Source organism: Pungitius pungitius, chromosome 4 (assembly GCF_949316345.1).
Source record: "Pungitius pungitius chromosome 4, fPunPun2.1, whole genome shotgun sequence".
Taxonomy (NCBI): Eukaryota; Metazoa; Chordata; class Actinopteri; order Perciformes; family Gasterosteidae; genus Pungitius; species Pungitius pungitius.
In genome coordinates, this window is record NC_084903.1 from 24,983,218 (window position 1) to 25,008,741 (window position 25,524).

Sequence of the window (25,524 nt, forward strand, 5' to 3'; positions counted from 1 at the left end):
GGGGTTCCTGCACAGTCGGGTGGTATCACAGGAGGCAGAACCAAGTGGACACGTGTCCCACTTACTGGGAAACTACCAGCAGATCAGATGCACCTTCGTGTGAACTGGGATAACTGGGGCCCCCACCCCACTGACCACTGACATCACAGGGATTCCTTCTGCCTGTAGGACGCAGAGTACAACCTGTGGGGACCATAAAAAACACCACCGTTTCCATGACAACGAAGACGGAGCATCGTCACAAACCACAGGAATCTCACATCTGCACATTCCACCTCCAACATCTGTCTCCATCAGGGTCGGGTTTCTGCCTCCGCTCATCGGCACAAAGACACAGAACCGATCCGTTGGGTCTTCAGGGGACTTCCCTGAGAAGCTGGAGAGATGATCCAGGACTGATAGCCATCATCTCAACGGGGCCAGGAGGAGACATCTGAACTTGTTAAAGATGAGTCCACACGTTTCTGGTGAAGGAAGAATCTACTGCAGCGAAGCTTTCAGAGGCTCAAGCTGGAGGGTTCTAATTAGTCCACCAGAGACCCCCTCCCTCCCTCCCTCACTCCCCCCCTCCCCCATCTCCCTCTAATAACTCAACACTTCCTGTGAAAACTCATTTCCAACATGCCTTCCACCGGACTCGTCTGTTAATGAGCTCATGTCTCTCTTGAGAAAAGACGCACATCGATTACCTAACAAAGCGACCTCCACCGACGATGATGATGATGATGATGAAGAGGGTGCCGTCCCCCAGAGGGTCCCGGCTGCGGGACGCATCCTGCACGTCTCCACTTCCATTCTGAAGATGGTGGGAATGTTTGTGCAAACCCGTCTGACGGCGTCTTCAGAGCCAAATTCATCAACCTGAACGCAGGAGCGTCCTCTGTTTATTACCCATGATGCTTCTGTTGAACTCAGACCACGTCTAGCGTCTGCTCTTCAGAGGCAGGGTGCTGCTCCTGGTGGGCAGCTGCCTCTCTAATGGAGGCGACAAAGGTGTTGGAATTGGAAGAGAAAACCTCCACTAAACCATGGCAACTATTCTGCTAAATGACGCGATTACAGAACGTTGTCATGGCAACGTCACCCATCGGGTTGATGACTTTGTGATTCTTCAACCAGTGAACCGGACGTGACCATATATGGACAGAGGAAGACTTACAGACACCGTATACGTCTCTGGTGTCGACCTGTCAATCAAGGCGTAGCCCCGCCTTAGCGCATCCCTGCTTTATGGTCTGTTTACCTCTAAATGACCAACATTTAAAGAACATGGACGGTGAGCGACTGGTTACCTTCAGCCATGAGACCACGACACACACACACACACACCTACACACACACACACTCACACACACACCTCAGATGCACAGTGTGTGTTGTCATCACCCTGGAGGCCGCGCAGACCTGCTCAGTCCAGCAGCTGCTCAGCGTCCAGTGTTCACATGCTGTGTGTGTGTGTGTGTGTGTGTGTGTGTATTAATGACAATGAAGTATCAACACTCATGTCCTCTGGCTTACAGAGTGTCGATCGATATGACAGCACTCACTTAAGCACACACACACACGCGCACACACACACACACACACACACACACACGCACACACACACACACACAGGATCAGTAACCGGCGGGCTGCCAGCAGAGAGGACGTCCTGCTGCGAGGCAGCGGTGGAAGACGTCCCCACCTTAACTGACCCCAGATCAGAACAACCCCCTCATGGATGAAGCACAAACTCGCCACTTTCCCCCAGGAGGCAGATGTTCTCCTCACTGCTATGAACCAGTGTAGTTGTTTCAGTAAAGGAAATGAATGTTAATAAAGCAGCAGCTTGATATTGTTTATCTTTATCTCTCTCTCTCTCTTATTCGCACTGATTTAAATCAAATCAAATCCAGTATTTTATCTGCTTCTCCTCTTTTAATGTGTGTCACATTTCTTAATGCATGGAAAGGCTCACAATACACACACACACACACACACACACACACGCTTTCTGTCAGAGGCTCTGCCGGAGGCTGCAGAGGTGATTCCTCCGTGATGCCTTCAGGGACTCAGAGACTATTTTTAGCTTCAAACGGAGTCTTGTAAACGTCTCCGTTGTCCCACACGGTGCCAGCGCATTTCCACCTGTGAGAGGATGACTGGACCATGAGAGAGTGAGGTGTGTGACTGTTGCCTCCGTGGATTCCGTTTGGCGTTGGGAGGCATGTGACACCACTGTCTCCATGGCGCCGAGGAGCTTGTTTTTCCTGACGGAGACCAGAGGAATTTAGAAGATGAGGGATGGACATTAGTTAATCAAAGGGACCTCATCTGTTAGGACTGTGTGGGCTCAGTGTCGAAGGGATGCAATACGAGAATGAAGTTTGAAATCTTTTGTTCTCCGGGTCTGTTTTCTTGACCCTAAATATGATCAGTTATCTATTGAGAATGAACCGGAGTCCTGCCGTTGAAGAATCCACTTGATTCTATTTTGGTGGATCAGAGGCCAGATGGTCACAGTTACATAAGGCTTCATTCATTTGTGAAGACACGCTGCTTTGTTGTTGTTGATAGAAGCATCAAAAAATGCGTTTACAAGATGAGTTTCATACGTTTGTGATCTGACAGACGTGAAATACGACCACACACGTCACACGTCACACGTCACACGTCACACCAGAAACAGAAGAATACGCAGGTTATTAGAACCACGCTGCTGCAATCTAGAGATCAGACAGATCATTAATATACATCTCAATACCTCAATACCTATGACCCCTCGCCATGCGACCCCTCGCCATGGGACCCCTCGCCATGCGACCCCTCACCATGAGACCCCTCGCCATGCGACCCCTCACCATGGGACCCCTCGCCATGCGACCCCTCGCCATGGGACCCCTCACCATGGGACCCCTCGCCATGGGACCCCTCGCCATGGGACCCCTCGCCATGCGACCCCTCGCCATGCGACCCCTCGCCATGGGACCCCTCGCCATGCGACCCCTCGCCATGCGACCCCTCGCCATGGGACCCCTCGCCATGGGACCCCTCGCCATGGGACCCCTCGCCATGCGACCCCTCGCCATGCGACCCCTCGCCATGGGACCCCTCGCCATGCGACCCCTCGCCATGCGACCCCTCATGCAGCAGGACTGAGCGGTCATGTGATTAATCACAGAGGATAAATGTCCGATCGATGGAAATCGGATCAGCTCGTCCCACAGAGAACGAGGAGAGAAGCAATGTCACTTTAAGGGAATCAGCCGACCTTAACGGAGACGGACCGACACACGGAAGACAGAAGGTCCCTTTTACTGGTGTGGTTGGTTGGAGAGAAGTTCCTCCATGAGAACAGAGAACAAAGGAGAGGAGGACATGGGATGAGGAAAGGAGTTGAAGGAAATGGAAGGAGGAGGAAGGAAAGGACAATGAAGGGAAGTGAAGAATAGAAGGAGAGAAAAGGGAAGGGAAGAGTGAAGATTCGAGGAGGTAGGAGAGAAGAGAGCATGGACAAAAGGAAAGGAGAGAGGCTCTGAGGAACACACAACGTTCTAATTATGATGTTTTATTGCGATAAAAACATTAAAACAGCCATTGGATTATATTATCACACATAAAGTGGCACATTGAAGAAGCGTTATTAGATCTCATAACCACAGAACACCAAAGAGACGCCACAACACGATCAATGAATGTCACCATTAGAGCCTTTAGAGTCGCTTCAACTCTCCCACCGGCATTATGTTGCCTTTATTAGGTTTTAAATTTGATTTATTCCTGAACTAATGCGTTAAATAAACACAAAAAAGGAACAGTTCTATGGAAGGACAGAAGAACGTGTATATATATGTATATATATATATATATATATATATATTTACTGCATATGAATATTATGAAGATGATCCGATAGGATCTGACGATTCAGACGAGATCTTTGATGTCGGAGTCAATCTGAGGATTTCAACACCAATCATGAGAACATTACTAAAGATTCTCTTTTGTGCTTTAAGTCAAACTTAAATCAAATATAGTCCACAACCTGCCGGGGACATTTTATAAAGCAATCGCTTTCCAGGCGTTTGGAAATATGTTTTTTATTTCTTTGTGCCATCTTCAGTTATTTCTTAACCAGTAACATTCTGTTCAGGAGATGATTTCATAGGACAGAAATATCTGACGGGACGGAAGACACACACACACACACACACACACACACACACACACGCACACACACACACACGCAGACACACACACACACACACACACACACACACACGCACACACACACACACGCAGACACACACACACACACACACACACACACACACACAGACACACACACACACGCAGACACACACGCAGACACACACACACACACACACACACACGCAGACACACACACACACACACACACGCAGACACACACGCAGACACACACACACACACACACACACACACCGCTGAGTGCAATTTAATTACCTCGGCCTCTCATTTCCTCCGTCGCTCCCACAGGAGGAGAATATGAGGGAGTGATAGAAAGAGGGGATGAAGAGCAGAGAGGTGAAGAGTCAGCGAGCGCTGATGAAGAGGAGGAAAGGAGGAAGATGATAGTATCGTTTCTTTATTTAATCTCATATGAGTGTTCATTCTCATTAAGAGATCATCAGACCTCGCATCAACGGATCAGATCAGAGCGATCGGAAGGAGGGGACAGCACTACTACCTGTGTAGTACTGGTACCTGTGTAGTACTGGTACCTGTGTAGTACACGTATTGGGCAAAATATAATCTAGTACAATGTTGATTTTGGAAACAACAAATCATGACACAAAGGATGACACAAAGGATCTCCAATATCCTCATATATCCAAATACCATCTCTGACCCCCCCAGTATCCACCCTAACCCCCCCCCCCCATACACACACACACATACACTTTCCATGTCGAGGGTTGTGTCTAATAAAGAATCATACGTTCATAATCATTTGTAGAAGGGGCTTTTGTTGCTAAACACTCCCAGATTGTATCATTATAATAACAATAAAATAATAATATTAATGTCATTTCACAACATGCTAACCCTGCCATAACCATAACTGGCATCTTATCTCCAGAGGAGGAGGAGGAGGAGGAGGAGGAGGAGGAGGAGGAGGAGGAGGCGTGGACAAAGAAATGACATTTAGAGGAGCGTTGATGTCGCTACATATTAGATTGTGTATTTGTATACACTTCAAAGTGTATGTGTGTGTTTTTGGGGAAGGGGGGTGTGAAGGGGGGGTTGAAAAGGTCAGGGAGCTATTTTTCCTTTCTGTTAAACGTCTAAATCAAATCTAATCTGGGCCGGGCGTGGAGAGCCTGACATTTCAGGCCCGTGTAGAAGCAGAGATGCTCGCACGGCTGAATGAAAAAACCGACCAATGAGGAGCCGGCTCTTCAGACAGGGAGTCAGGTGGGTGATGTTTCGGGTTGTGTTTTCCAAATAGCTCGCCCCGTCCTGGAGCAAATAAAGCCGATGTACTAAGGGAACAAAGCACAAAGGCCAGATGGGATGCTGGGAGTGTGACCCCCCCCCAATAAACACCAGTACAACCAGTTTGTACTGGTGCACATCCTCGCTCAGCTTCAATAGAGTTGTTGTGGTTTTGTGTACGTTCATCTTAACCTACTTCTCCAGCAATAATCTCCACAAACACTCTAACGAGAGGAGGAGAAGGACGGCAGGAGACAAATTACAGCCCGAGGCTGAGGAGATGTGTGTGTGTGCGTGTGTGTGTGTGTGTCCGTGTGTGTGTGTCCGTGTCTCCTCAGACCGCTGGTAGATGAATAGAAGCAGCGATGTGGCCCACTACACAAACTTAAACCTGGAAGCTTCTCCGGGTCGTCGTTTAGACACAAACTGGTTTCAGTGGAGCCCTCTGAGGCCCTCAGAGGACCTTCAGGGACCAAAAGAAGACCTTTAGAGGGGCCTCAGACAGCCCCCCTGTCTCCAGCTGAAGATGAGAGGAGTCTCAGAGAGACGATGTCCAGCACCACGGAGAGCTCCTCCTCTTATGGTACCAATACTGGACACGTCCTGTTCATTGTCTTCAAAACGGTGAGGAAGACACCGATCCAATATGTCTCTCAAACCGATGAGACGCGTCGCCATGACGACCACCCGTATACACATGTGGTCCTGGACCGAAGCGGGGACATAAAGAAGGGAGGTAACTCCGACACAGCCGACCCCCCCCCCCTGTTGATCCCTGTCACAACCCACCCTAAGAGTGGTACTTCATCATCAGCAACACGGTCAGAAGCCTCTGGCTTCTAGGGGGGGGGGGATGTGAAATCCCTCTGCATTCGTCTCCACGTCTCAGCGTACAGACACAAAGGGACTCCCCGAAGTCTGCCTGAGCACCCGTTTATCCGCAGTGGGGGGGGGAAGCGGGGAGAAACGCGGCATCTGTGTGCAGGGGGGTGTTAAGTCGCCATTGCTCCACATCCCTCCACCACTGGAGTGATGGGTGGGAGGAGACGTGATGTGGGGGGGGGGGGCTGATCCCACTCCAGTAAATCCCCCAAACAGACGACGGATGGTGTGGCTCTTTACCCCCCACCCAACTCATACTGTATACCGCTGCAGTCATCAAATGTGCCCCCCCCCAACGCTAGGTAATCCCAAGAAAGCCTCAGGAGGAACGAGTCTGGGGTTCAGTCTTCAGGATTCAGACGTTTTAGGAGTTAAACTCACTGTATCCCAGCAACAAGATGTCTCTCAGTGTCCCCTCAGACACACAGTGTGCAGAGACACTGAGACACAGAGACAGACAAGCTTTCCCATGATGCTCTGAGGACGCTGACTCTCAACGTTTTCACTGAAATGTCAGAAGTGAAAAACAGAACGTCTCCGTCAGCAGCTGATTCGCCGTGACTCCACCAGGATGTTTGCTGTCATGGAAACCCATTAACGAGTCTGACGTGGAGTGACATCTGCTCTCTGCTGACGGGACGGTAAGTCGTGGTCCCGAATGAAAGTCAGGGGGGGGGGGGGGGGGGGGGGGGTGAGGGAAAGAAACCTCACGAGTCTCTGGTCTTTGGTCCCGGGTTCACCTCAGTGAGCTGAAGGCCGCTGCGTGTCCATCAGCACAAAGTGTCTTCCAGGAGTCACACGTGTAATTAGAGCAGTAAAAGAGCCCCCCAGGCGTACATCATGTTATCATTACCATCGCCTTCCACCCCCTCCTCGGTAACAAGAGCTCGATGAAAGGGAGGTCCACCGGGCTCACGGGGCGCTGTGGAATCACTGCTTTGAACGCAGTATGGAGATCAAAAGCAGAACCGACATGACAACATGACATCATTTATTCATCCTGCAGGACGATCCACTAACGTTCCCTTCAGATGATTGATGGAGATCCAAGAAAACAGCAAACATCCTGACGGCTCCTGCAGAACCTTCTGTGTCCACTCATTGGTCCCTGAGATAACAAACCGAGACGGAACCGTTTCCTTCCTGACAAGCACAATCAAAGCTCCGCCTCTCCTCCAATCAGCTGAGTCACATGATCCGCTGTGCACATGTGTGTGTGTGTGTGTCTGCCAGCGTGTGTGTGTGTGTCAGTCAGTCAGTCAGTGTGCACTCGCATGTTTTTCTGTGAGGGCATCCAGCTTGAGGAGATGAAGGAGGTGAACATCATCTCAGCAGAAGCCTGCAGGCACCAACTGTCCTTTAGGCCCCTCCCACTTCCTCCCGCTATGGGATTATCTTCAGACATCTTCAGGACAAACTGATGCAACGTTCCCTTTATCAAATACATATTTTTCTGCTTGACTTTATTTTAACAATATTTGTAACAATATCGCATTTTATGTGAATTTCCCCAAATAAAGTAATATCGTACGTATCTTTCAAAACAAACTTTACAGTAAAACTAAAACTAGGGTATGCAACGTGTTCGTTGACTTGTTGGAGGTTCCTCAGTAGACCTCCTCCAGGGGAGGACCAGGTTGTAACGAGAGTCTTGTATCCATGGAAACCTTAGTTGATGCTCTTCATGACGTCATTACACTTTATTCATTGATTCTGTCCTCTGACGGGACAGCTGGTTATGAAGACATGTCTGGAGACAAATGTGCGTCCTTTCACTTTGACAGAGTGACAGATCCCATCATGAGTGTGTGTGTGTGTGTGTGTGTGTGTGTGTGTGTGTGTGAGCTTCCACGCCGGTCTGAGGCCGTTCATGTTGTTTTAACCAACGTTTTGGTTTTATAAAGCTTTATTGTGTGTTTTTGCCAGGATATGAAAGCTATCTGAAAGTCATTCACAACGACTGACGACATGAAGAACTTGGCCCAATAACAAGGCTGCAACAACCAATCAAAGGAAGGAGTCCCCCCCCTGAGACTAGGACAGCATCAATGATTGATAACGAGTGTCCCCCTCCCCCGGTTTCCTGTCTGCCTCGTCCCATTGAACCATGTTATGAAAAGATGTACCAGACTAAATGAATAATAATAATAATATTACACCAATACAATCTATTAAAAATGCTTCTTTTAGGTTTTGACCAATGAGGGATGGAAAGATTTCACCTGCTTTGCTAATAATCAAAAGCCGTTGAGTCGAATGATTTAAATCAAAAGAGTGTGGGGAACATTATTACACAGTTATTAAAGGACGTTATTCATGAACTATGAAGTCATTTCAGGTGCCACCAGTATTTAGAAAGGGAAGCTTCCCTGGAACGCACACATCGAGACACGGATAGTTTGTAAATGTCACACAGAACCACAGACATGAAGAAATGTGAGGGGTTGATAATGAAACGTATAAAGTGTCTTTGGGGTTGAAAGAATACAGAAAAGAAGAATTGTATTCTCTATTTGTGCGTCGTTATATTGAATAAAGGGTTCCTTTCTTCTTCTGCTTCGTAAAATGGTTCCACACATTTTTCACATTCTTTCTTTGCTATGAGTCAAACTCTGAGAGTCTACGGCTCATAATGAGCAGAAAGGCTCTGAATTCAACTGCAGGAACCTGCTGTCACGATGGCACCAGCCTCCCATATTCTGAAATATCAGCAAGAAGGAATAGAACAACAACAACAACAACAACAACAGAGAAAGACGAGCCTGACAGACGCCACAAATGAAACCAACTCCAGCAATGATGCTATTTTAAGAGTGCAGGTTTGTTAGTATGAACGCTTCCAACATGGAGACAGATCCGTCTCGCTGAGAACGAGCAGGACGGAATCCTTCATCAGGACCGAGGAGGACGGACGACGTGGCCTTTAATCCTCCAGACACACTCGCCGTTTCCTCCTCGCATCCATCTGAGCTTCCTGTCCCTGAGGAGAGAAATTCCTCCATCTTCAACCCAACGTCTCTCTTCATCAACTCACAAGCCCACGCGTCTGTTCCCTCAACCCTCAATCTCTGTCATGTCAACCTGTCAATCAGTGTGTAGCCCCGCCCCAAAGCGTCCCCTGCTTTACGGTCTGCTTGACTTCAAAATGAGACATAAACTCATGTTTACAACGTTTACTGAGGGAAAAAAATCAAGACAAAAGTTTGTCATAGACCTCAATGGGACCAGAGAAGTGAGTCGCCCCCTGCTGGTCACTACACAGAAGTAGAGTCATTTCCTCATAGACGTCTATGGGAGCAGAGGAGTCGCCCCCTGCTGGTCACTACACAGAAGTAGAGTCATTTCCTCATAGACATCTATGGGAGCAGAGGAGTCGCCCCCTGCTGGTCACTACACAGAAGTAGAGTCATTTCCTCATAGACGTCTATGGGAGCAGAGGAGTCGCCCCCTGCTGGTCACTACACAGAAGTAGAGTCATTTCCTCATAGACGTCTATGGGAGCAGAGGAGTCGCCCCCTGCTGGTCACTACACAGAAGTAGAGTCATTTCCTCATAGACGTCTATGGGAGCAGAGGAGTCGCCCCCTGCTGGTCACTACACAGAAGTAGAGTCATTTCCTCATAGACGTCTATGGGAGCAGAGGAGTCGCCCCCTGCTGGTCACTACACAGAAGTAGAGTCATTTCCTCATAGACGTCTATGGGAGCAGAGGAGTCGCCCCCTGCTGGTCACTACACAGAAGTAGAGTCATTTCCTCATAGACGTCTATGGGAGCAGAGGAGTCGCCCCCTGCTGGTCACTACACAGAAGTAGAGTCATTTCCTCATAGACGTCTATGGGAGCAGAGGAGTCGCCCCCTGCTGGTCACTACACAGAAGTAGAGTCATTTCCTCATAGACGTCTATGGGAGCAGAGGAGTCGCCCCCTGCTGGTCACTGCAGAGAAGCGAGTCGTTTGGGGACCAGAGGATACGCTCAGATCAATTGTTTTTGATCGAGCTTCTGGGTGTTTATTTCGATTTCTGAACCACATTAAGGACAAGATTGATAATGTGAGTTAAAGTATTCAAAAGTAAAAACATGTGTTGGTTGGCGGAGGACAGTGTCCCTCTCCCGGCTGAGCTGAGAGATCCTCAGAGTCCACAAAGCTCCTCGTGGCCACGCAGAGTCTCTCTTTGTGTGAGCTAAAACCAAAACAGCCGCGACTTCATCGCGTTCAAAGGGGGACATTGTGAGAGACGCAGGACCCCGGCCAATTAGGCGCGACCTCCCATCGAGGAGCTTCAATGGGCCACAAGGAGCCGTCTCTTCTGATGAGGACTGACGGCAGACGGCGAGCCTGAAGAGGAGTCGGGATCAACACGACTGCTGGGTTTTTAATTGTGAAAAGAGAACTTAACATTTGGAGTTTCATTTATATTTATTTAAATAAATAAAACCCTTTTTCCTCAATGGGGATTGAACCTCTGACATTCAGGTGAAAGTGTTATTTAAATATTTAAACTGGAGACCAGAAGAAGGCTTTTTCACACAGATCTGATAAACAGCCCGACTCCTGACGGGTAAACTGTGATTCCTCTGTTTGCAATGAAATATAAATTCTAAACCGACATCTTAGCGGTTATTCAACATTCGGTGTGTGTGTGTGTTTCCCTCATCACACATTGTGGGAGACACATGTCACGTCCTGGCCTCTAATTGGCCGCGCCGCGCTGCCAATCGACCCCTAACGAATAATTGTGACCAATTACAAAGGATTACATCATCGCTCTCAGACTCATCACGAAGCTTTCGTCTTTTCTTTCACTCCTTTTTATTCCTCCACAAGTCGGACTGGTTTTTTTCTGCAATCTTTTGGTTTTCATTCACCCCCCCCATTATCTCCCGTCCCCTCCCCCCTTGGCTTTTATTCTTCCTCCATCACATGTGCACCTCCCCCTCTCACTCTCGCTTTCACTCCATCCTCCTCCCAGCCCCACCCGCCCGCCTCTCTGGTTCCAGTTTAGCTTGCAGCGCCGTCTTTGTCCGCCCCCCCCCGTGTGTGTGTGTGTGTGTGTGTGTGTGTGTGTGTGTGTGTGTGTGTGTGTGTGTGAGAGAGAGTTGAGGGAGGCTGCGTGACTCTCTGGGATGCTGGCTTGTATTTTTAGATCAGACGTTCCTCTCCTGTGACCCCCCTCCCCCCCCCCCCCACGCCCCCACAGTCTACCTCCCCCACTACCGTTGGCACATCCGTAGAATTGGATATCAACGCTCAACAGTGAAATCCATACTTTTAGTCATTTATGATTAAAACGTTTAAACTCTGAGCTCAAAACTAAAGAATCATACGAAGTCAAGATCTGAAAAGATTGTTTCATGAGTAAATCTATTTCATATTTTTACTTTTAATTGCTACAAAGGTTACAATTACAAGATGTAATTTATATCATGTTATTATATAATATTACAACAATATATTGTATATATCCTGGAGGCTTCATCCGTGGAGGCTCAAACAGGGGAACTCGAAAGCGGGGGGGTCACAGCTGAGAGAAGTGTGTGTGGAGGAAGTAATGGACTCGTGGCTCTCAGATGTTTGACTGAATAGAGAAAATGCGTCTAGTTGGTCTGAAATGAGTCAACAGGAGGACGCGTGTCTCTCTGGTCGCTGCGAGAAGTGATCGACAAACACAGTTTATCTTACAAAAGAATTCACAGATTCATGGATTCACTCACTCACACACACACACACACACACGGTGTGTGGTGTCGGGCCATCTGGCAGGTGGTTTAATGAGGGTCATGACCTCCTACCCCCCTCCTCCGTTACCTCACAAGCTCTGAACTAACACAAACACCTCTGAGCCTTTGAAATCAAATGTGACCAATTCAATAATAATAATAATAATAATAATAACAATAACAATAATAATAATAAGTAAATAGGTGAAGCTCACTTTGTGTTTTGTCAAATCAGGAGAGTCCACTTCACACTAGACGGACGGATTAGCGGCAGATTAAGGCCAGTGAAACTAGGGTGCTGGTTGTGGGGGCCGAGCCTCACACACACACACACACACACTGTGTCTTCATGCCCAGTGTCACGTCCTCCTGAGCTTACATCCAACTTGTCGCTGCAGATTAAAAATTGGATCTTTGTTGTTTCGAGAGGTTATTAAAACCATTTGGAAAACACCGTCATGGCCGACAGTTAATCTCAGTCCACATTCGTCTTTGAGCAGTTTGGTGGCTTAAACGTGCTAAATATTACCCTAATGTACCCTTTCAGATAAATGCAACGTAAGTTACCTTAGATCAGAAAACAATTTATTGCAAAGTCTGTCGAGCCGCTGGTGGCAACACTAGCAGCCACAACAAGCTAGCACGCTAACAAGCTAACACGCTAACGAGCTAACTTTCCGCCTAGTTGCGAGTCGGCGGCCCTTTTCGTGGTCAATGAATGAATGTGTTTACTTAAAAACGCGATACCGCCACACACCCGGACGTCGTCGGAATCCTTCTAAAAATACCATGATATGGATGTTTGGCCCCACCGCGCAGCACTACTTCTGTCTTTATCTTAACTACATTCATTGACTTCTACTAACTGTGACGTGTGTTTGTGCGTTGTGTTCACCCCGTCGGCCTTGTACCATGGAACCACGGCTGTTTGATGATGGTCGTTCCGTTCGATGGGAGGAACGAGACTGACTTCAGATGTGTGAGGAAGCAGCTCCTCGTATTCCTTCATTCAAGTGAGACGTCATTGCATCCGTAGCATTCATGCTAATGACGTGCTAATACTTAAAGTGGGATGTAAACAATCCTGCAGCATATTCTTCATTTTCTTTACCTTTCACATGTTGGCTTCGTGCTTCGTGATCTACGTTCAGCACATAATATTCTGACGATGGCGGAGTATGAATTGACGCGTTTGTTCAGACAGGACAGTGTTGTCAGTCTCAAACAGCGTAGCATAGCATAACTGATTGACCTACTCATCTATTACCTCTGATATCTGCGATGTGTGTGTCTCTCACGCACTCCCTGGTGACCATGGGGATGCAGCGCCATGTAGGAGAGTTGCACGTACTGTGTACAGTATTGGAGCCACGGCTTCTTTAACAACGAGACAAAACTGCAGAGGCTGCAGCCGGTTTCTGCTGTAATGCAGCACACTGCAGGTCACAGAGACGGAGCGCTACCTGGAACTACTGCACCAGAGGACACACACACGTTGGTCTTCGTACACGCGTGGGGACCCTCACCGATAAAGGTTTGTCCCTCTGTCTACGTCAACTCTCACAGCCCCGAAGGAGTCCTTTGAAGAAGAGAGGAACGAGGAGCCAAAATGTCCTCACATGTCCTCCCTGTTATGGTGAATCACTGGTCCCCATAATGTCCTCACATGTCCTCACTGTTATGGTGAATCACTGGTCCCCATACGGTCCTCTCTGTTATGGTGAATCACTGGTCCCCATAATGTCCTCACATGTCCTCACTGTAATGGTGAATCACTGGTCCCCATACTGTCCTCTCTGTTATGGTGAATCACTGGTCCCCATACTGTCCTCACATGTCCTCTCTGTTATGGTGAATCACTGGTCCCCATACTGTCCTCTCTGTTATGGTGAATCACTGGTCCCCATACTGTCCTCACGTGTCCTCTCTGTTATGGTGAATCACTGGTCCCCATACTGTCCTCACATGTCCTCTCTGTTATGGTGAATCACTGGTCCCCATACTGTCCTCACATGTCCTCACTGTTATGGTGAATCACTGGTCCCCATGAAGGCAGCAGTACGTTGTGAGTTCTGTTAAGGTGTGTAGAACTACTGAGATGTGTCATTTACAGCCTCACACACACACACACACACTTGGGGCAGTGGTACCAGTAAAGTGAGTTTAATGGGGTTTCACACCCCCGCTGCATAATCTCATTATGCCACATGATTGGATCTTTCACTCTTCTAAAGGAAACCATCTGTGTGGACCGGACAGAGGGACAGGGGACAGTGGGGGGGGACAGTGGGGGGCGTTAAAATCACGGCTCGGATCAGCGCTCAATAAAATCTTCTTGAGATCCATGATCACCTTTTCAGCTGGTGATGGTGATCAATGGTGATCCATAATAACAGATACAGATCTTTTTGTTGTTTAATTATAGCAGCTGGTCCACAATTTCATTTTCACCACCTGCTTAAAAATGTTTTACCTTTTGCATTACAATTTCATGTAAATAATTACGAAATGAAACACTATTTATATTTATTTAAATACATTTATTTATAATTATTTAAAGTGCAGTATCATAATATGGTTGTGTGAACGTGTGTGAGCTAAACTACATTTTACAGAATACTGGTGAACACATGATAATGATATAAAGTTCCCATTTTCACTGAGTACAGCCTTAACACATCAAATATAATTATATTTATATACATGACTGAAATCAACCTTTGTTGGTTAGCTGTTAGCTGTTAGCCGTTAGCGAGGCTGTTAGCATCACTAGCTCTCTCCTGTTAAACACTAATTGTCACATGATCAGCAAATGCATCCAATAGAAGCATCACCATCAATGATTTACTGAATAAACTTGAACTTTATTTCACACTCCGTTTCGCCGTCAGTTGGGGGGGGGGGGTCCTTCCCTACCTGGAAAAGCACAAAGGTGGAATGAGCCCGCTGGCTCTGTCCCTGGTGCTCATGGGTAATGCCAATCAAGGTTTTGTGTTAAACTTAAAATCCCAAAGTCATATCGCTCCTCGCCAAAAGCACTCAGCCGTCCCATCATGCACCAGTCAGGGGTTTTTAGCGGGCGGTCAGAGGGGGTCGGGGGGGATTATTTATACCAGAAGTTCTATATTGCCACAAAATGGAGTGAAGGTCGAGCGTGGGCACAGGGTGGGATCGCCAGAGGGAAGTGAGGCAGCTCTTCCCAGTCTGCTCCAGGCCCGGGCGCCGTAAGTGCTGACTCAGGGGGGGGGGCACCGGGGGATTTTTCTTATTTAGCTTATCTGCCACATTGGCGTGTCCCGCCTATTGATCGAGGCATTAAATGAGTCTCCGTTGACTATGGAAGCACGTGAAGACGGACCTGACAGGAAGTAACTGGGTTAGAGAGATAAAAAGTAAAAGCTCCCAACGACCCAAACAGGAAGGTGAAATGATCCCCAACGGGGTCAATCATTATATTCCTAAAATGATTCTGCTTTAATAAATTCAATGAAAAAATGAATAAAACTGCTCCACCTCAGCGCCTCCATCTTTAGGGGCTGAAATGAGCCCTTAATGCGGCTCATCCCGACTTCACTTCCAAAGGAGCGACCAGTGGCGTTACCGTGACAACGATCGAGATGGGCCCCGTACCATCGATCAGCTCGGAGCAGTCTGTGCGTCCTGCTGAGGTGACGGAGCACGAGGAGGAGGGGGGGGGCACGAGGAGAGGAAGGAGTAGAGAAGGAGACGAGCGAAGGAGACAGCAGAGGTTGTGAGGACAATTCAACAACATGCTGATGCTAAATCTGTTGTACTTCAAAGGGATTATTGTCACCGTCTGCGTCCTGCTTTTTCTAAACGTATCATTTATCCCCAAAATGTACGTTGACAAGATGTTGGCAGCCTCTCTTGTCGTTAGCTGTTAGCTAACGTTAGCTGTTAGCTAACATTAGCATGGCTGTGCTCAACCAGTGGAGTCATTGTTCCACAAATGTCTTTATTTGTGCAAACGAGTCATTTAGCATCGAAAGGACCATGAATCACATTTCCTCTGGTCTGGTCGGGGCCTCGCTCTGTGTAATCAGTCAACACACAACACGCACACATGTGCACACACAGGCACACAAACACACACTCCTCTTTAGCTACCTGCGTCCGACCCTCTCGGCCAAACCTTATTGGACCCTGCAGACAGCTCCTATCAACGGGCTCCTCCTGCTACGCTGTCAAACACCTTTTCATTCATCGCATCTGAAGACGCTTCTGTCCCGGCCTCATCAATTATTTTAGCGCCTCCAACAGCGAAGGCGTGGAAACACGTTAACGTGGTAGGAGGAGGCCCAAGGAGACGTCTTTATTCCTAACCGTCTAAGCATGTGTGTAAACATGGGGGGGGGGGCGTTAGAAAGAGTCCTGTGAGGAGACGCTGTGAGCAGACAGAGAGGCTTTAGAGGGAAATCTGGCCTCCCCCAGTAATGACTCCATGAAGCAGCGGGAGTCAGAGAGCTTGAAAACGTCCCACAGGGAGAGAGGGGGAGGGTGTGAGATCATACACATGAATGTATACACATGTATGTCTACACATGTATGTACATGTATGTATATGTGTCTGCAGAGTGAGAGTAAGGGACAGAGAGAGAGGCAGAGGGATGGAGATGGGGGGTAGTTCCTCCCCCATTGTTTGAGCACAGGGGCCTTGGAGAGCGAGCATACCTCCAACCAGCCACAGAGGAGAGCATTCCTGCGGTTGCCGTGGTAACCGGGCCCTCCGCTGGGGGAGGCGAGCGGGGAGGGAAGCCGAGGTAAAGTGTACTGTATAGAATGGAGAGTGGGGGGGAGGAACGGGGGAGGATGATGGGGGTGTTTAACACCAGCCATAATTTTGATTACCTCCCCCCCATCTGCAAAGAAAGCCCCCCAGCAGACTTTAGTCTACCAGCAGTGTAACCCCCCCTCCCCCTCCCTTTAGATGTGGAGCGCTCCTTTTCACTCAAAATGAAATGACGGACAGAAGGAGCCACCGAGGGGTCCGGTGACCTTTGACCCCGCGGCACATGGAACCATCTCAGTACCCTCCACATATGCAGGTGAGAGTCATGGGAGGGTTACCACCTGCACCTGTGCACGTCAATAATACGACCCTTTTCATCCTGACAGAAAACACACGAAAAGGATGATGTCATTGTCCCGTCGCCGTGGTTACCGTCGGAGTGGGAGGATTTCGTGGATATTTGAGTGATCCATCTGATGTAGCCGGGTGTGTTACAATAGCCCCCCCCCCCAACACTCCAGTTAAAGGGCAGCTTCTCTTCTGGAGGTTTGGTTTGCCCAACGTGGACTCGGGGGTCAGGGGTCAAACTGGAAACCCTGCTACTGTTGTAACATCTGCACGCTCATTCTTTCAACTTCCTGTTTCCCCTCGTGCAAAGACGAGAGGACGCTGCACAGATGAGGACGAGAGATGTAACCATGACGACGGTCCACACCAAGAAAATGAGCTCTGTGTGCAGCCTTGGAACCCTGTGTGATCACACACACACACTCACACACACACACACACTCACACACACACTCACACACACACACACACACACACAGAGTGATTGTTCAGGCAGCTCAGCCTCAACCAGCAGACACACACCATGAAGCCTTTGTTCCAGCTGTGCTCTCATCACTGGGACCAGTGGGACCGTCACAGGTGAATCCCAGTGAAGGAGTCCGATGGAGGCTGTGGTCCTAGTGACCGCAGGACGTCCTTCAGGTTGGACTTAGTGTCCCAGGAGGAGGTCTTCTGAGCTTCTCCTTCTCAGCTGGGTCCATCAGCGGCGTTTTATTTCACTTTTCAAAACAAAGTGAAAGATGTTGAAATATCGAGATCCTTGTTCTCGCTAAAAAGGACAAATAAATCAAGGTAGACGGCATTCTGGGTAAGAGAGCCTTACGACCTTTGGTGGGATACTTGTGAACTACAGCAGCGTTCGTTGTTGTCGTCATGGTTACGGACCCATGGCTGTGAGAACAGCTCTCTTTATTGATTTATTTGGGTTTTGCTGCGCTTCTTTATTAATAAACTGAGCCAACAAATCTGGTTCATGTCTCCATCCAACGAGGCTGTGAGGGATGATGCTCACAGCCCCCCCCCACACACACACACACGGTAACAAAGAGCGTGGGTCTGCTCCGCATGGTGGAGGAGGATTAATGGCGCTCAGGCTTCCCCCGACTCGGCCTTCGAGTCAAAGCAGCCTTCAGAGGGGACGTCTCATGAGACACACACACTGAGAACAACACACACACACACACACACACACACTGAGAACAACACACACACACACACACTGAGAACAACACACACACACACACACACTGAGAACAACACACACTCACACACACTGAGAACAACACACACACACACACACACACAATGAGAGCAACACACACACACACACACACACACACTGAGAACAACACACACACACACACACTGAGAACAACACACACACACACACACACTGAGAACAACACACACACACACACACTGAGAACAACACACACACACACACTGAGAACAACACACACACACACACACACACACACTGAGAACAACACACACACACACACACTGAGAACAACACACACACACACACACACTGAGAACAACACACACTCACACACACTGAGAACAACACACACACACACACACACTGAGAACAACACACACTCACACACACTGAGAACAACACACACACACACACACACACAATGAGAGCAACACACACACACACACACACTGAGAACAACACACACACACAATGAGAACAACACACACACACACACAATGAGAACAACACACACACACACAATGAGAACAACACACACACACACACAATGAGAACAACACACACACACACAATGAGAACAACACACACACACACAATGAGAACAACACACACACACACACTGAGAACAACACACACACACACTGAGAACAACACACACACACACACTGAGAACAACACACACACACACACACTGAGAACAACACACACACACAATGAGAACAACACACACACACACACACACTGAGAACAACACACACACACACACACACTGAGGACAACACACACACACACACACACTGAGAACAACACACACTCACACACACTGAGAACAACACACACACACACACAATGAGAACAACACACACACACACACAATGAGAACAACACACACACACACACACTGAGAACAACACACACACACACACACAATGAGAACAACACACACACACACACACAATGAGAACAACACACACTCACACACACTGAGAACAACACACACACACACACACACTGAGAACAACACACACACACACACTGAGAACAACACACACACACACACACACACACTGAGAACAACACACACACACACACACACACTGAGAACAACACACACACACACACACACTGAGAACAACACACACACACACACACTGAGAACAACACACACTCACACACACTGAGAACAACACACACACACACACACACTGAGAACAACACACACTCACACACACTGAGAACAACACACACACACACACACACACAATGAGAGCAACACACACACACACACACACTGAGAACAACACACACACACAATGAGAACAACACACACACACACACAATGAGAACAACACACACACACACAATGAGAACAACACACACACACACACAATGAGAACAACACACACACACACTGAGAACAACACACACACACACAATGAGAACAACACACACACACACAATGAGAACAACACACACACACACACTGAGAACAACACACACACACACTGAGAACAACACACACACACACACTGAGAACAACACACACACACACACACTGAGAACAACACACACACACAATGAGAACAACACACACACACACACACACACTGAGAACAACACACACACACACACACACTGAGGACAACACACACACACACACACACTGAGAACAACACACACTCACACACACTGAGAACAACACACACACACACACAATGAGAACAACACACACACACACACACTGAGAACAACACACACACACACACACAATGAGAACAACACACACACACACTGAGAACAACACACACACACACACACACACACACACTTACTCACACATAGAATTTGACATTATTCTCCACATTCATAAAAATAAATGGTTGTGTGTGACTGTTGTTATTTTGAACTGCTGCTGTTTCCCATCTCAGTGTGAGCTTGGAACACGGAACCATCATTTGAAGAATATAATAAAGGAGAAGACTCAACGTCCAGCCATCACAGCGATGATGTCATCACACAGTCAGTTCTACTCCAGATGCTGCTTCAACCCGACGGGATGACCGAGCAGGTTTCCTTCATCTCCGCTTGGTTCCATCTGCTTAAAGGGACGCAGCAATACACGCTGGTACAATCCACCCCGATGATTGGCTGCTCACGAATTATTCATCCGTCCCGGGAGCGGAGCAGAGGAGAGGGGACACCTGGACGGGTTCTGGTTGCAGATGGTGGGGCATCCCGGACCGGGCCGGAGCCGTTAACACCGCCTGGAAGGTTAAAACTCTAATGTGGAGACAATGTGGAGACAACGTGGACACGTGATAAGTGTAACTACGAGCTCTGAAGGGAGTTTGAGCTCTTCTTCAGGGTCATACTCACGGCTTGGTTTTCAAAATAAAAGCTCTAAAAGGGCAAAATGGGTTTTGGTGTAGACCAAACCCGGATCAAAAAGTAAAGCAAATATTTCGGGTCTGATATGCAGGATACATTGGGAGCAAGATGCAGCGGATCCTTCATCCGCCACTCCTGTGTCTCATGTTCAGGGAAGTCAATAAGAGCATCAGCACCGCTAACAGTACCGCTAACAGCACCGATAACAGCACCGCTATCTGCATCACTATCTGCACCGCTATCAGCAGCGCTAACAGCACTGCTAACTGCACCGCTATTAGCACCGCCAAGAGCACCACTATCTGCACCGCTAACAGCACTGCTAACAGTACCGCTAACAGAACTGCTAACAGCACCACTATCTGCATCGCTAACAGCACTGCTAACTGCACCGCCTAGAGCGCCGCTATCTGCACCGCTAACAGCACTGCTAACAGTACCGCTAACAGAACTGCTAACAGCACCACTATCTGCATCGCTAACAGCACTGCTAACTGCACCGCCTAGAGCACCGCTATCTGCACTGCTAACAGCACCGCTATCTGCGCCGCTATCTGCACCGCTATCTGCACTGCTAACAGCACCGCTATCTGCGCCGCTATCTGCATCGCTAACAGCACTGCTAACTGCACCGCCTAGAGCACCGCAATCTGCACTGCTAACCATCACCTGCCGGTCCACATGTCCCCATCGAATGAAGGACATGGGAAAGGTCTCCTCAGGGAGAAGAAGCTGGTGCCAAAGGCACTCAGAGGTTGAGAAGTTGACTGTGGGCATGTTTTATGGTCATCTGACTCAACCTGTACGCTGCTTGGTCATTAGTCTGTAGAAATGACTCATGATACTTGGACTCATCAACTCAACACAGGTGTTCATGCCCGAAGGACATGAACTGGAGGCCAGTAATGAACACCTACTTGAAGGTGTCTTTTTTACTCACACACTCATGGACAGCTGGTCCTACGGGACAGCCAGCCAGCACATCTGGACCGGAGAAAGTGAGACAAGGGGGACGCGGTCCAACGATGAGCTCAGCGGACTGCATCGTCCCAACTAACCTGCGTGATGCTGCAGTTACAGTATGTGTGTGTCCCTGTGTGTCCCTGTGTGTGTGTCCGTGTGTGTCTGTGTGTGTCCCTGTGTGTCCCTGTGTGTGTGTCCATGTGTGTCCGTGTGTGTGTCTGTGTGTGTCCATGTGTGTGGACAAAGCAGCATCACTGCTCTGCCTCTTCTGCAGAGCAGATGGACGCAATTAGAAGTCCACGCGGGGCCCATTATCACCGAGCCCTCTGCCCGACAACAAGGATAAAAGACACACCCCCACCACCACAGCACCACCATCATCAGCAACTCCATCATCACCACCACCAGCACCAGCAGCATCAGCAGCAGCACTGATGGAGCCTGTCTCCTCATTCAGAGTCCAATGAAAGGAGAGGGAAAGGAGGGACACCTGCAGCCTGCTCCACTGACCTGTCTGTCCTTTGCCCAGCGTCTTCTCCAGGCGGTACGGTCCCACGTAGTTGGCGTAGTGCCCGCTGTCTTTGGCCGACGTCATGATGCTTCTGGCGGATGGGATTCGGTCTCTTTCTCCGCGGTGGAGGACTTCGCTTCGGTCGGCGTTCCTGTCCTCTTGGGGTTTTTTGGTAGCTGTAATATTCCCCCCCCCCCGCCGCCGCCCCCCTTACCCTACCCTCCCCCCGTGCGTGCGTGCACGTGCGCGTATGTCTCCACGTCCGGTCCCTGCGCGCGCTCAGATCGCGGGTCTGAACCCGGGCGTCATGGTGCTGGTGCCGGAGGAGCGGGTCTGCAGCCCGGAGGGTGTGATCTGACGATGGGACGGCATCTACTGCCGATACATCCCCCCTAACTCCCACCCCCCCCAGCTCCGGCACGGAGGGACGATGTGAGCGGACACTTCCGCTTGTCCCCTTCAGAATAAATAGTTGGCCGTCAGGAATATGACAGATGCTGAATTTTGTTTCTGAAATCTTGAATTTGAATTTTATTTTATATATGTATATATAGATATATGAAAGGGTATAGATTTTCATTGGTTTAGAATGTTAGAATGACTGTCAGTGAGCGTGAATGATTTCATTTGTTTTAGTGTTATTTTATTGTGAAGGTCAGCTCACGTTCTTTCCGCTGAAATCGTGGCTCCACAAAGTGGCTTTAATCAAGAACCACGCATGCGCACTGCTTCGCAGGGGTTGGTGATTGAATTCGGGTCGAGGTGACAGTGTGAGATGAGAGGATGCCCCTGTCCTTCTTAAATCTATAAATAGAAAGAAAAGCACACGCACACACACACACACACACACACACACACACAGACACACACACACACAGACACACAGACACAGACGCACACACACACGCACACACACACACACGCACACGCACACACACGCACGAGGAGCAGAAACAAGTGGACCCATGTTGTTCCCATTTGATTGATTTCCTCGTTTCTGCTCATCTAATCCATTTAGTCAGACTCAGCTATTCATTAAAGATGAGGTGTGTATGTGTGGGGGGGGTAGGGGGGGTGTTGTGTGTCTGTGTGGGATGTGGTGGGGGGGGGGGCATGGGGGGCACGTTCGTTACATGCTGGGACACTTTCACTTGATTAAACCAGCGGTTGGTGTCTATCTGTCTCATCACTCCTTCACAACAAAAGCCCCTTTGACCCAGCACGCTCAGCGGCAGATGGGACCCCCCCCCCCCGCAACCCACCACCTCATCCCTGCCTCCCTCCTCATCTAACCCCCCCTCCCCAACCTGTCACATCCACGTCCCTAACAAAGACAGTGAGGGGGGGGGCTCCATCTGATTACGCTGGACGAGATCGCCACAGGACAGCTTTTCCCCTCATTACTTCCTGTTAATTAATCTACACCCCCCCCCCCCCTTCACACCTCCACCCCGCGTGAGCGACACAGGAAGGGGGCCCTGAACCCGTCTGCACATCAATGGTGGTGGTGATGCCGTAGAAATCAACCCCCCAACACCTGGAGGAGGCGTGACCCGTCAGCAGGAGCTGAACACAGAAGATGCGTGAGGGCACGAAACCACAAATGCTACTTCATGCTCACTGAAGTCTGTGTACGTCACAGAAACGTTTCCACCAGAAGAACGTAAGGCTTCACTGGATGAGATGTACCATCAGCAGGGGCTACAAAGAGGCCTCTGAGATGCCTTCATGTGTCGTTACAGCTTCAAAGTGACACTTTATTAACATCCATGAGTCACGCTAACGGTTACTCACATGATCTGCGTTTCTAAAGTCATTAGCATTTGTTCTCGTAAACAGACCAATGATACGTCACTATTTAAATATTATGGGATGGAATCTCCTGTCCTTTGGTGAAGGATGATACAGTGCTTCCTTTGATAAATGAGCTAAGTAAGGAACCATTGAGGCTCCTTTCCTTCATTACAGAATAGAACAGGAAGTTAGGTCCTCTTTTATATTCCATGTCATTTAGCTGATGCTTTTATCCACAGCGACTTACAATAAGAGCATTTCAACCAGAAGGAAACAAACTCAGAAGAACAAGAAAGGACAATTTCATCAAATAAGCCGATGTACAACAGGTTCTAGATCAGAGCCATTATGAGTCCAGTTTAAGGTCTACAGTGTGTTAGTGTTTAGTCTGAAGAGGTGTGTCTTTAGTGTGAAGATGTGAAGGCTCTCTGTGGTCCTGATGTCATCACAGAGCTCCTTCCACCATCTAGAAGCAGGACAGCAAAGAGTGGAGATCTAGTCCAGTGTTCTGCTCTCAGTGAGGAACAAGCAGCTTGATGTTGGGATGGAGGGTTTCACCAGGTCCTGGATGGAGAACGTCAAGGAGGTTGTAACGGTGGAGATAAGAGGAGACTTGGTAGAAGAATTTTCTGAGATTTAGACAAAAAGAGTCTTTAAACTCAAAGTGAAAGTTCCACATCTACTACGAGTGAACGTTATCAATTAAAACACACACACAAACACACACACACACACACACACACACACACACACACACTAATCCCTCAAAAGAAATGTTGTCAGAATTATTGTTGTACAGTGGAAGTGCTTCTTACTGTGTGTGTGTGTGTGTGTGTGTGTGTGTGTGTGTGTGTGTGTGTGTGTGTGTGTGTGTGTGTAAATAGATATAAATACTGCAGGAACGGCCCACAGAATGCAGCCTTCACATTGCAAGACATTTCTGGAGAAAGGAGCTTAGCCTGCAGTCTATTTGTGCATTAGTCAGCTCTATTGTAGCCGCCTCGCCAACGGCGCAGGATAACACACACATACACACACACACACACACACACACACACACACACACACACACACACACACACACACACACACACAGATTCTCCCTCATTTGAAGCCAGAGGAGCTGAATGAGAGCACATCTCGTCTGAGACGTGTTTTAAAAAGAACCGTCCTTTAAATGCGTTTTGGACAGGAGCCCCCCAGGAGGACCACATGGACACAGAGGACAAACACAGCAGGGACTCATTGCAGTCAATTCACTGCTTCTGATTCAGCGACATCCCTAAATAAATAAACTGTTATTGCTATTAGCTCGACTCGCGCTGAGCTGATTCTGATTAACACCCAAGAGCTCGTTTCCAACCAATTACATCCGCTCTGGAAAGGGTTTTATTGTAAGTACAGAATCATTTGAAGTCTTTTACAAAAATAGCTCCAATTTTACCCGTAAGATTTTCTTATTTATATCAGCTGGGTTTCTACACTAA

The 25,524-nt window shown here is 48.5% G+C and overlaps 1 protein-coding gene across 4 annotated transcripts in view; it reads right to left on the reverse strand.

Moving 5' to 3' along the window:
* LOC119230165 (serine/threonine-protein kinase BRSK2-like) overlaps positions 1–22,638 on the reverse strand; it is a 45,253-nt gene extending 22,615 nt beyond the window's left edge. For all 4 annotated transcript variants that reach the window (XM_037491214.2, XM_037491205.2, XM_037491224.2 and 1 more), the window contains exon 1: positions 22,243–22,638. In XM_037491214.2, coding sequence (XP_037347111.2) covers positions 22,243–22,327 — 85 coding nt within the window. In that variant the 5' untranslated portion in view covers positions 22,328–22,638. The remainder of the gene's footprint in view (positions 1–22,242) is intronic.
* Between the last annotated feature and the right edge of the window lie 2,886 nt (positions 22,639–25,524).